Source organism: Vombatus ursinus, unplaced genomic scaffold (assembly GCF_900497805.2).
Source record: "Vombatus ursinus unplaced genomic scaffold, bare-nosed wombat genome assembly UNPS02014786.1, whole genome shotgun sequence".
Classification (NCBI taxonomy): Eukaryota; Metazoa; Chordata; class Mammalia; order Diprotodontia; family Vombatidae; genus Vombatus; species Vombatus ursinus.
The window spans coordinates 28,197,211-28,210,257 of record NW_020954564.1 but is presented as its reverse complement, the minus strand read 5'-3'; the positions used below and the strand labels follow the sequence as shown (position 1 = coordinate 28,210,257).

The window sequence follows — 13,047 nt, the reverse complement described above, 5'->3', positions numbered from 1 at the left end:
AAGTCATTTCCCCTCTTTAGGCCTCAGTTTCCTTATGTGTAAACGAGGGAACTGGCAGAGGACCTCTGAGACTCCTTCGATCTCAAAGTCTTTTGATTTCGTGTGTCCCGGACTTGAGAAGTCCTGCAGAATGAAGGCGGCAGTGCTGGCCAGGTGGGTTACTGTCAAACTTTCTTCCTCTCCATCCCACGGCTCCACTCCACTCACAAGCAGAGTTATTTCTTCATCCTGCTCCACTCAGGATGCTCACATCTTGCTCCTAGCTCTGGAATTTGGGCAGAAAAACCATGTTTCTCTCCTCTTCTCAGATCTGCAGCTGAAAATGAAACTGCCATATTTTCCTGGAACAGCCCATGATGCCCCGAGGAAAGCTTCCTGGTTCTCAGTATAGCAACCAGCCTCCAGACTCAAAGGGCAGAGCCAGGGATACAGGGTTCCCATCACAGGAAAGCACTGACGCCACTGGGAGTGGATTTGAATGGACTGTGCTCTGAGGTCTGATCTCTTCTAGCATGTAATAGTTCCAAAATCTCTTTCTGGTATTTTTGACCTCTCAGAGGCCCATAAGAACCACATGAAGGAGATTGCCTCTGCTTTGGAAATGCCTCCACTCCCTGGACATACCCTGGCTGGCTCTCCCAATTTGATTCACTAACCAATCACAAACCAATCCTAAGTATCTCCTTGCTTTTGACGACAGAGAATGGGAAACCAATGGCACATGCCTACAAATCTGCCTCTCTTCCTATAAAACTCATGATTTTCTGTTGCCTTGTCCAGGTACCCGTAGTGACATCCCAGGATGTCCACCCAGACTAGGAAACTTTGGCAAAACCAGATGTGCCCATTCTGCAGGATGAGTCTCTCAACAACCACCACTGATCCCAGAATCCACAGAATTTAAGTCACTTGTTTGGGATGTCTGCCCACTGTTCCTGGTTTTGCCTCAAAAAGAACAAAACTAATCTTTCCTCCACATGCCAGTCCTTCAAATATGAACAAGTTAACGCGTCTCGCCTGAATCTTCTACAGACTAAACATCCCAGTTCCCTCTGCTGATGACTGAAATATCAGAAGACCCGGTTTTGAGTCCCATCTCTATCACTGTATGGCCTTGGACAAAGAACTCCGTCTCTCTCATCCCGTTTCCTTATTAAAAAACAACAACAACCAAAAAAAGAAAAACCTACTGGCTCTGCCTACCTGGTTCACTTTCTGTGAAGCCTAAAAGAGAACAAGTCTCTATTATGACTTGATGTAACCCAGGATCTATGAACTTAAGAAAAACTGTATTGTTATAATTGGTTTCCTTTGTAATCCTATGAATGTTATTTTATGCATTTAAAAACATTCTGAGAAGGGATCCATAAGCATCACCAGAGTGCTCATGGACTCACAAAAAGGTAGGAGCCCATGCTCTACATAAACCAGAGTTTTTCATCAATGCCCTGCTCTATGCTAGGCACTGTGAAGGAGGAATACAAAAGAAGGATTTTTTTCAATAAAAGTCATTCTCTTTCGGCTTCCAACTGCTCTAGAAATTAAGAGTAGGAGTATACGAGGTTTGGGAGATGGTGGAAAACATGACCTATGACTGTGCAGTGTAGTGGGAAGAGCACTAGACTTGGGTACCAGTGGTAGTGGAGAGTGATGCTGCCCTAACCCTGATCAGGAAGAAGAGGAGTGCAGAATAGCACTGAGTCCTTCACATACAAGGTAAGCTCATCCTTAGGAGGCACATCTGCAAGAAGCCTGATCAGGGACTGGGGATCAATGCTCTATTACCACAGAAAGCTAACCAGTCTATACCAAGATGGAAGCCGTGACCATGGCCTCTCTTGCTCTAACCAAAGCAAATGCAATGGAGTTTGGGAACAGGACTGGATTTGGGGGTCACAGGATCACATATCTGGAAGTGGGATCAACCTTAAGAGGCCATCAAGTCTAATCCCCTCATTTTACAGATGAGGAGACTGAGGCAGAGAGAGGTTAAGTGACTTGTCCAGGGTCACAGAGCTTGTAAGTGTCTTGAGGCAGAATCTGAACTCAGGTCTTACTTACTTCAAGTCTACCACTCTCCCTAGCAGGCCCAGTCAGAAAAGAAGGGATTCTCAGCTCTACTACTTACTACCTTGTGTGACTTTGAGCAAATCACTTCCTCTCTCTGGTCCTTGGTTTCCTTACCTACACAATGAAGAGTTTGCATCGGATGAGCTCTAAGATACCTAACGGTCCCATTCGAGGATCCTCTTGGCCTACCAGGACATAGTCAGGACACCAGAGGTGAGTGGGGCCATTTATACTCACCCTATTGAACTGCTCAAAAGATTCCTCTCCAGGCACAGGCGGGTTCACGACAATGTCCATGGCTGCCTGTCCAGACACTGGGGGACAGAGCCGGACAGAGAGCATCTTGACGAGCTGTCCCTTAATCTCTGGATGTAAGTTGATCACCTCCATGTAGCCCCCTCGGTAGCCACACCTAGCCAGGGAAGGAGAAGAGGGCAAAAGTTAGGGGAAAGCCCTGATGGACTGAAATCAAGTTTAGGTGTAACCTAAACACCTACCTCCATATTTATTATTCTAATAAATCGGTCGACAAACATTTAGAAGGAGTGCCAGGCACTGGGGATAATTTCATGGAGTTTACATTTGAACTGGGGATACACCAAGTACATACATGAGTATACACACAATAAACACAAAGGAGTTTGGGAGGTGGGGAGGGGGATAAGGAAAGGTTTCACATAGAAAGAGGTGCCTGAGCTGCTCCCTAAGGGAATTCCCTGGGGCAGAGGCGAGAAGGGAGTGCATTCTAAGCATGGGCACAGCCAGGGCAAAGGCATGAAGGCCAGAGATGGGAGTCATGTGTGGAAACAGCTGAGAGGTCAGTATGGCTGGTTTGCAGAGTGTGGAAGGAGAAATTGTACATATTGAGGCTTGAAAGATCAGTTGGAGCCAGATTGTGAAGGGCTTTAAAAGCTAAATAGGAGCTCAGAGTTTACTGCAGAGGCAATAGGGGGCCGCCAGTTTCCTGAGTAGGAGTGTGATATGGTAAGAGCCGAGCTAAAGTTAAATCCCTTGGGCAGCTGTGTGGAGGACGGAAGGAGAGGAGAGACCTGAGAGAGGGTTACTGCAAAAATCGAGGCAAGGAGTGACGAGGGCCCAAGCTAAAGTGAGGACTATTGAGTACAGAGAAGGCTCCAGATGCGAGAGATGCTGTCCAGGTAATTTTAGGTTTTAAAAACCATCTTCCGAGAGATATCCTAAGTCAGTCCACATCTGGCCCAGTCTCCTAATTTTCCTCCATCTCTAGCCACAGGCCTGAAAGATGCCAACTAATTGTGCAGAGGGCAGACCCTGAGACTCAGAATGAATGGGGACAGACCCGACTATGGTGTATCAACTAACCTTTCTGGAACAGGAGGTGATGTGGCTGTCCCTGAAAGATTTTTTAAGTAAAAAGAGTTGAAACTGCCCAGAAGAGCCCATTCTTGAGCATCCTAATTATCTGAGGTTTATTAGGATAATAAACTGACTGTAACAGGCTACAATTTGTGACAACAATGAAGCTGCCATTGCTCATTAGTTTTAAATTATATAAGGTGGGTCAGAAGGAGCTTCTTCCCTGTAGGTCTCTTATCTACCTGGGTTTTAATATTTATTCAAATCAATAATACTTTTTTTTTTGGAGGGGGAACATTGAGGGGAAGGAAGCTTAAAATCACATGGAAGTCTGGTGTAAACACAACTTCTGGGTTTTTTTTTGTTTGTTTGTTTTTGAGGCAATTGGGGTTAAGTGACTTGCCCAGGGTCACATAGCTAGTAAGTGTCAAGTGTTTGGTCTGAGGCCGGATTTGAACTCAGGTCCTCCTGACTTCAGGGCTGGTGCTCTATCCACTGCACCACCTAGCTGCCCCTAGACACAACTTCTGCTAATACAAGCAGCCCAGGGGGCTGTGTCCCCTTCTTTCCTCCACCTCGTATGTCACAAGCTCCTTCCCATCATATTCTATCCACCATGATCCAGCTGCTGCTCCCAACTGGCAAGCCTGCAAAAAAGCCAAAGCCATCTCTGACTCCCAGGGGTTCTCAAGAGCATGCTAAGACAGCCTTGTAGCTAGAACACAACCTTCTACTGAACTACTTTGTATTTATTCTCTTTATATAGGGTGTCCCAAAAATCTGAGCGCAGTTTTAAGCCTAAATGACTCCTTGTATTTATTCTGTCTCTCCTGTTAGAATGTAAGCTCCCTGAGACTGTCCAAACTGGCCTCCTCTCTGTTCCTCACTCATGACACTCCAATTCCTCCCTCCCATGTTTGCACTGGCCAACCCTCATGCCAGGATCGCACTCCTTTCTTGCCTCACAGCATCCTTCTCTTCCTGTATGATGCAGCTCAGGCACCATCTTCTTCACGAAATCTTTCCTGATCCCCCAGCTGCTGCTGCCTTCCCTCCCAAACCTATCTGGGATTTACTTTGCATGTGTGTATTAATTTTCGAACAATACTAGCATTTACATAGCACTTGGAGGTTTGCAAAGCACTTAATATTAGCTGTCTCATTTGATTCTCAAAACAACACTGTGAGGTAGGTGCTAGTACAAGGGGATTCTATTAAAGGGTGTTCTGCGAAGTTTGGATTCAGTCAAAGGGCTGCATTTGAGGACCTAGAGGGCTACACGTGGCCTCAAGGCCGCAGGCTCCCCACCCATGTGCTAGTGTTATGGCCATTTTATAGATGAAGAAACCGAGACTGAGAAAGGTTAAGTGACTTGCCTATGGTCACAGAGCTCATAAGTGTCTGAGGCAGGATCTGAACTCAGGACTGGCTGACTTCAAATCCAGAACTCTACTCAGAATGACCCTCATACCATCCAGACAAGTGGCCATACAGCCTCCTTCAAATCTGCTGCTTTCCAAGGTATCCTTCCCCATCTTTGGAAAGCCAAGCGATGCTAGGAAGTTTTCCTTTCAATGGAGTCCAAGCCTGCCTCTCTCCAGAATTCCACCATCGCTCCCCTGTTCTGTCCCCCAGGGTCAAGCAGAACACATCTAAGCCTTCTGCCAACTTGTTCTAAGTTTTCTCTTCTCCAAAGCTAAGCACCCCCACTTTCTTCAACCCATCCTCAGTAGTCCACTTACTATCTTGGTTACCCTCCTCTGCCTACACTCCAGGTACAGTCCGGTGGCCAGAAGCACGACCGGCCAAAAGGATTCACAGCTGCCATGGGTCTGGGTCTTCCTTTCCATGGCCTGGTTTCTTTCAAGTGTGGCTTAATTGTGCTGGGGCTCCAGACACGAAGGTTTCTGTGTAGGACTGCTCTACTACACAATCTCATTTCAGCCCAATCTACTTCTGGGAGTAAATACAGAATGGCTGGTCTGGCCCCTCGACGTGGCTGCTCTGCAGTTTCTACAGGTAATGGCACTAAAGAGTCACCTGTAGCCTCCGCCCTGTCTTGGGAAAGTGGAGCCCTTCAGCAGGGACACATAAGGATTCTTGGCTACACAGCTCACTGTTCTTAGGGTCATCATCTCTGCGGCTGGGTCCTGCCTGATTCTGGACCCCCAAGTTTCTAGTAACTGGATCCCCCATTCCCATGTCTTGAATCCCTGCTCTATAAACCAGTCCTTCCAGGACCCAGGTCCTCGTTCCATTCTCCAGTCCCAGATCTTGGGTTCCCACTATGGCCTGCCAGAATTCATGTCAAGCAAACCTGCTTGGGCATTTGTCTACTATGCCTTGCACAGAGCAAGTGCTTAATAACTCTTTAGTTGAATTTGTCTACTGCCTGTGACAAGACGCTATAAGATGAGGCCTAGTACTCACTAGCCCAGAGATCCCCACCCCCATATTGCCCTAGGCTAGGCAGTTTCCAGCTAACATGTTCCACTCACATGGATATGTCTAGTCTCCAGAATCTACTAAAGCTATTCCTCAGTTCCAGCAGTATGGAATTTTATCCTCATGTACATGTATTTTTTTCCTCTTATAGCTATAATTTAAGAGGTAATACCTGGCACTCCAACTCCCACCTTAGGGCCCTAGGCTCTTGATAGCTTTGTCCTATCTACCCATGGGCCTTCCATGATGCACTCTGGCCATCTTCCTGCCATGCTGCTGTCCACATACCTATCTCTCCTCCTGCATTCTACTTCTTGCTCTGGGAACAGTAATCAAAACAACACTCCCATTCCTAAAAAGTATGTCAGGCAGTTTTCTACAACTTTACTCACTGTCCTCGTGATTTCCCAGTCCAAAACACCTTTCCGAGCTACTACTCCTTTACCGGGGTTGTCTTCCTTCATTAGAATATAAGCACCTTGAGGCCATGTATTGTCTTGTTTTTTAATATTTGTATCTCAAGAGCTCAGAACAGAATCAGGCATATAGTAAGCATTTAATAAATTCTTTTTCATTCATTCATTCATTAGTGAAGGGAAAGCACTTCACTAAAAGCCTCCTTTGATGGCTCACAGAATTGTGGAGGGGATTTTGGATTCTCAATGGCTTCATCAGCAGAGAATAAGCTCTGGTATCTACTTAATGTTGTTATTGTTCAGTCATTTCAGTCAGTTTCAACTCTTGGTGACCCCATTTGGAATTTTCTTGGCAGAGATATTGGAGTGGTTTGCCATTTCCTTCTCCAGCTCATTTTACAGAAGAGGAAGCTGAGGCACACAGGGTTAAATGACTTGCCCAGGGTCACACAGCTGGTAAGTTCTGAGGCCAAATTTCAACTCAGGAAGGTAAGTCTTCCTTACTCCAGGCTTGGTACTCTATATACTGTACCACCTAGCTGCCCTGGTATCTACTACCAACCTGGAAATGCCTGAAATACCAGACTAGTGATGACCTATAGGTCTGCTGTCTGAGGATAAGCCTATGTAAGTTTGGGGAGGCTCATTATCAGGTCACAAAAACTCTGAAAGACTATGGTATTGCAATGTGCAACGAAGAGAGGGCTCAGACTGATGGAATCACAGATCTGTAAAGTAAATACAACTTCTTGAATTATCAGGAGCACACGATTAGTTGATTTGTCCTGTGTTCAAGTGAGTCAACCTTAGGACAGTAGAGGTGAATTTAAGTTTCTCCACATCCTTGAACAAACAGCAAAAAAAAAAAAAAAAAAAAAAAAGCCAATGTTGACATACTCGCCCATGTAGCCTTTGGAGGTGGAGTGGAAGGATGCAAGCTCCACATTGCTTGAGTACTCTGGGCCCATCTCATAGAGAACCTTCTTGAAGGAATGAAATTGGCAGTCCTTAGGATACACGTTGTCCTGATACACCTGAGAAATCCACCCAGGGGAAGCAAAGTTAAGTCTGTGTGTGAACTCTCGTAAATTAAAATAAGCAGAAGCAGAACAACTTATATACAATAACAACAAAACTCTACAGACAAACAACTTCTGAAAGATTCAAGAACTCTGGTCAACTGGAACCATGATTCCAGACGACGCAAGATGGAACACGCCGCCCACCTCCTAAGTCTGATGGACTTAGGGCACAGACTGAGGCATGTCTTTTGGACTGGGCCAGCTGGGGAATTTGTTCTGCTTAGTTATGCGTATTTGTTATAAGGGCTTTGTATTTCTTTCTTCAAAGAGAGATGGAAGGGGGTGAAGGGGAGGGAAAAGTTAGACGTCTGTTAATTGAAAAAATAAAATAAAATATGTCTGAAGATGGAAACACCACACAATCATAGCTGTGCAGCTGAAAGGGACTCCAGGAACCATCCAGTCCGATTCCCTCATTTTACAAATAAGAGAACTGAGTCCTGGGAGCGTTAAGGGCTTGCCCAAGGTGGCCCCACTGAGCTCTGTGGAGGCTGGGTCCGGGCAAGGCAGGCTGGGGCAGCATTCCTGTGGGACCTGCCTCGTGGCCAAGTGGGAGGCCACCATAACAGACTGTGATGCCCACCCAACATTCACACCCAGTCCTGAAGGGGCCAAGTCAAGTGTCATAAAGACACAACACCAGAGCTCAGTGGTATTTCTAGCCTGGGGGGAAGGGAAGAAGACTTGAGATGCCTATTTCTTTGGTTACACAAGGGACTTTGGGAACACACTGATAAAACCACAGAAGCCTGGGCTTCTTTACCACTTTATCTAACAACCCAGCGATTCATTAAGTTTCTAAGAGATAATCCGGTGTCCAGAAAAGATACTGGAACGTGGTGGTCAGAGGACCTGGGTTCCAATCCTGGCTGTGACACTTAACAAGCTGTGTGACCAGACAAGCCACTTAACTTAAATTTGAGCCAGAAACCCTCCTAGGGTTATACCTCTAACCACAGGATTATACATGTGACCACAGATAGCCCCCTCACAGGGTGGTTGTGAGGAAAGGACTTTTACTGATTGGCCATAAAAGTGCTAGCAGAAATAAGAGTTCTGAGCCTCAGTTTCCTTATCTGTGAAATGGGGTAAGAAGCTCTGCCCTCCCTATTTCAAAAGGCTGTCATAATAGTAACACAAAATAATGGATGTCAGATACTCTGAAAGCTGGAAAGTACTGTACACATATAACTATTTTATGTGGCTCCACACCCAGGACCAGTCTGAGAAACAGAAAGTGTCCAGGCTTCTCTTACCTCATCAGCCAAGAGGAAGAGTTTCTCTTCCCAAGCAAAGTGAATCACTTCTTCAATGCATTTTCTGCTCTGGACCTGACCTGGAAGGACCCCACCCAGCAAAAGAAAACAAAACCAAAAATCAATTTAAATTTATTTATATTGGCACCAGGCCCAGCTTTCCATCCAGAACCTCTGTACACTCTTCCAGTTATGACAATGTCCTGGATCTACCCTCCTCTCTCCAGTCACTATCATGCCAGAGTCAGTGTGGTTTGCCTTAGATGGTATGCCTTAGGAGCCCCCAAAAAGCAACCTTTCTTAACCTGCTGGAGCACAGCTCCCCACAGCAGACAGATGAGTAAATTACTAGTTAGACTGTCATATACTTTTTTGGAATAGGGAGAAATGTCGCAAACAGCAGGAGGGGAATAAACTGAGGGAAATGAATAAATTAACTCAGCTATCTTCTTGTCAAGCCTCACCAAGTCATATGGATCCCCTTATGCCCAGGCAACCACAAACCAACCCATAATCAGGAACAAATTATTACAGCCCCCTGATCATTATGAGTTTTGGCATCAATCCAGGAGTCCCTTCTGAAAGTTTTAAGTCCTTATTTGCACCCTAATCCGCCTATAGTATTACCACAGGGGAGTGTTCCAACTCTAAAAGGTGCTCAGAAGTCATATAGGTGTGTTGTTTGCTTTTCATGATTAGACTTAGCACCTTAGACCTATTTCATTCATTCATTCATTCATTCATTCATTTGCTTGTTTGGTGAGGTGATTGGGGTTAAGTGACTTGCCCAGGGGCACACAGCTATTAAGTGTTAAGTGATTAAGGCCGAATTTGAACTCAGGTCCTCCTGACTCCAGGAGGTGCTCTATCCACTGCCTGCCCCTGACCTAAGCTATTTATCAGGTATAACTTTTTAAAGTTTGAAAAGCCCAGGCTTTCCACAACCCATCAATATTCATTTTGTTGCAATTCAAGTTGCTTGGGTTGCTATGAAAAATCAAAGCCCTTACTGAGACACTACAGATGGGGCAGGGGGCATAGTTTCTGAGGCTTAAGGGCATAGAAAGGTCTTGTTTGGGGCCACTGTCTAAAGAAACAAAAAAAACTACAGAAACATATGGCCAGCATATCCTTCCTCCTAACTGACAGGTGATCTTCATTTTAAACGTAAACCAAGTGAACAACCCATTTCTACATCTAGCCTGTTTTTCTCAGTTTTCTTGACTGCAAAATGGGGATGATAATAATAAAAAAAATAGAGACCAAATATTTGTCAAGTCCTTAGCACATAGTAATGGCTATGTAAATATTAGGTATTATTATTATTAATATTCCCAGAATCTCTTTACAAACTCATGTGATTTTTTTTTCTCCCTTTCAGGTAGCTGTGGATAAGGAAAGTATTTTCCGAAGTAAATTGGTGAAAAGCAACTGCAACATAGCTTTTTGTGGGAGCAAAGAACTGGAAACCAAGTGGGTGTCCATCAATAGATAAATGACTGAATAAACTGTGGCATATGAAAGGTAGGGGATTTATTGTGCCATAAGAAATGACCAGTGTGAGGAATTCAGAGAAACACAGGAAGACTAGTATGGACTGACTGGGGAGAAAGAACAATAAACAAAAAGACCATAATGTAAATGAAACCAAAATGAAACAAAAGTTAATTATAACAACCAATCAGTTTTGCTTTAACAGCTTTTGTTATAGACTGTAGTGACAAAACAACAGCCCACCAAAAAGAAAAAACACACCAAACCCCAAAACTTTAGAATGATAAAAGAGTAGTGTCCACCAGGAATTCAAATGGTGTTTTCACCATCTGAGCAACAATTTATGCCCCAGAAAAAAAAGATTCCAGAATGAACTCAGACACATTTCAGCTGCTGCACATTTTATCTCCAAAGGGAAAGGGAACAGTGCTCATTTAATGGATTTTTCAGGCTGAATAAAAGGAATGTGAAGCTAGCAGCCAGGACAGGCTCAGGCAGTGTTGTGTATAACACTGTTGTTTAAAACAACAACAAAAGAAAAATATACACTATTCATGTTGCTTTTCAACCCATGAAAAATCTGATTCTCTTCCAAATGGCAAGTCCTCCTCTACCCCCTTTCACCCTTACAGCTAAACATTCCTGTAATACTGAGGGGGGGCAAATGTTACACAAAACCCACCAATATAGCAAACACATCAGACTGGTTATGCAACATTCTGCACCTGTAGTCCTCCACCTCTTTGGAAATGAGACAAGTCACATGGCATTTCTTACTCAGATCTCAAAACACACACTACGTTCTGGACCGAGGAGGGGACACATACCTTGGCTCATAAAAAACAAATAAGAATTTGAAAATGGTAGGAAAAGCATGTCAATCTTTTAAACAGTCAATTAGATTATACCTTAATAGATAAGTTTCTGCTTAAACTACCTCCAATTAGTTAACTGTTTGTAGAGGCAGGCAGGAGACTAGTCTCAAAACCACAACCTTTCCCTGAAAAACTTCCCCATTGATTTGCTCATAGTGACTTAATGAGCATACAGAAGCCTCATCAAAAGAAGGTATCCCCTTGTTGGTTCCAACATGTACTAATGTAATGGTCTATCTGACCCTGGAGAAGTCATCCGGCCTTGGTGAATTTAAGTCCCAACTAACTTCCCACCTTCTATAGGAAGTCTTCCCCAACCCCTCTTAATTCCAGTGCCTTCCTTCTGTTAATTATTTCCTAGTTATCCTGTATACAGCTTGCTTTATATATGTATTTGCTTGCATATTGTGTGTCCCCTCTCCCATTAGATCGCAAGCTCTTTGAAGGTAGGGACTGTCTGTTGCTTCTTTTTGTATCTCCAAAGCTCAGCACAGTGCCTGGCACAGAGTAGGTGCCTAATTAATGTTAAAAAAATTTTTTTTAGTGTCTTCATCTGCAAAATGAATCCACTATCGTGACCTTGGGCAAGTCACTTAAACCCACTGCTTAGCAAAAACAAACAAACAAAAAATAAATGAATCCAATTTCTATACCACATATCACATGTGCTTGTTTGAGGAAAGGGCTTTCAGTAAACTATAAAGAGCTCTAGAAATGTGCATTGTAAGTCAGGATGGATTTTTAAAAATCACTTAATCTCTCTATACTACAGATTCCTCATCAGTAAAATGAGAATAATAGTTGCACTGCCTACCTCACAAGATCAAACAGTAGATCTGGAGTCAAGAGTACTTGGGTTTAAAACCCAATTCTCCTACTTACTCAGTTATATGGTCCTGGAAAAGACATTGAGACCCTCTGAATCTTAGTTTGCTCAAGTGTAAAATGAGATGTGAGAGGCAGCAAGGTATAGTATCTAGTACATAGCTGTTATTGACTTCATACACAGTAGGTGCTAAAAAAGTATAAATTGCATTAAAAAAAGTATAAATTATAAAATGACATATAATATAAGCTTTTGGGGGGGGAGCACAGACCTATGATTTCATTAGTGAGAGAAAATTCTCTCCACCGATGAAGATTAGCCAGCCACTCTTCTGAACTTAGAGCATTGGAGAGTTGCCCCAGCCCCTGAGAGGTCATGGGACGTGCACACAGCTAGTATGTTTCCAAGACAGGACTTGAAGCCAGGTAGGTCACCTTGACTCTGAGGATAGCTCTCTACATGATTCATAACCTCATACTGCCCTTCTAGGCTGTGAGTTACTATAATTATTACCCTACTCACTCCAAACTCCAGTTTGGTAAAATAAAAGGAACCTCCTGTGGCATCAGGATTCTAGGCCTACTGTTCTGCTGTTAGACTCTGAGAAGCTTAGTAGCAGCACAAAGGACTATCAGTGAATTAAACACTACCACGAGGAAATCCCTTCTGGGAAACTCTGCTACCTCCACAGGGAACAATGGAAATGCCTTCATAACCTGCTGTCTATGGCTGCTGGGCCTCCGTGATTCTACGTCATACCCCACCATTATCTGTTCTGTTTCAGACACCTCCACTAATCCTGAGACCCTCATTTGATTTCCCCCTTCCCTCAAAGAGTATAAAAATGTTTAACCTCACATAGCACTTAGACTGGGTTGAATACTTGATCTATTAATGATGAGGATGGGATCTAGACCCCAAAAAAGAAAAACCCTGGACTTTCCCACATGGCCAAATCTCTGGTGTTCCCCTGAGGCTATAATCCCATCAACTGGCCTTTAATTGTGGCTATGCTCAATCTATTACCCTTAACCTAGCCTAGACCTCCCTATGTGTCCCTCTATCATCCCCCACCCTTAATCCTACCTAGGCTCCATTCTCCCTCGGCCACCCCTGAAGTTCTATTACCTCATAGACTACTTGGCCACTCCTAGATCCCTCCCATAGTCTTTCTGTATATAAGGTCCATCTCATCTCCATTAAGATGCTCAGATTCCTAAATTCTAGCCACTGCTCTGATTCTTATAA

General features: G+C 44.1%; 1 protein-coding gene across 1 annotated transcript in view; it reads right to left on the bottom strand.

Moving 5' to 3' along the window:
* Positions 1 to 13,047, bottom strand: part of GPT2 (glutamic--pyruvic transaminase 2) — a 54,121-nt gene that overhangs the window by 10,422 nt on the left and 30,652 nt on the right. The window contains exons 6-8 of the mRNA XM_027867771.1: positions 8,605 to 8,684; positions 7,164 to 7,300; positions 2,308 to 2,482 (exon numbers count right to left, since the gene is read on the bottom strand). Of these exons, the coding sequence (XP_027723572.1) occupies positions 2,308 to 2,482; positions 7,164 to 7,300; positions 8,605 to 8,684 (392 nt within the window). The remainder of the gene's footprint in view (positions 1 to 2,307; positions 2,483 to 7,163; positions 7,301 to 8,604; positions 8,685 to 13,047) is intronic.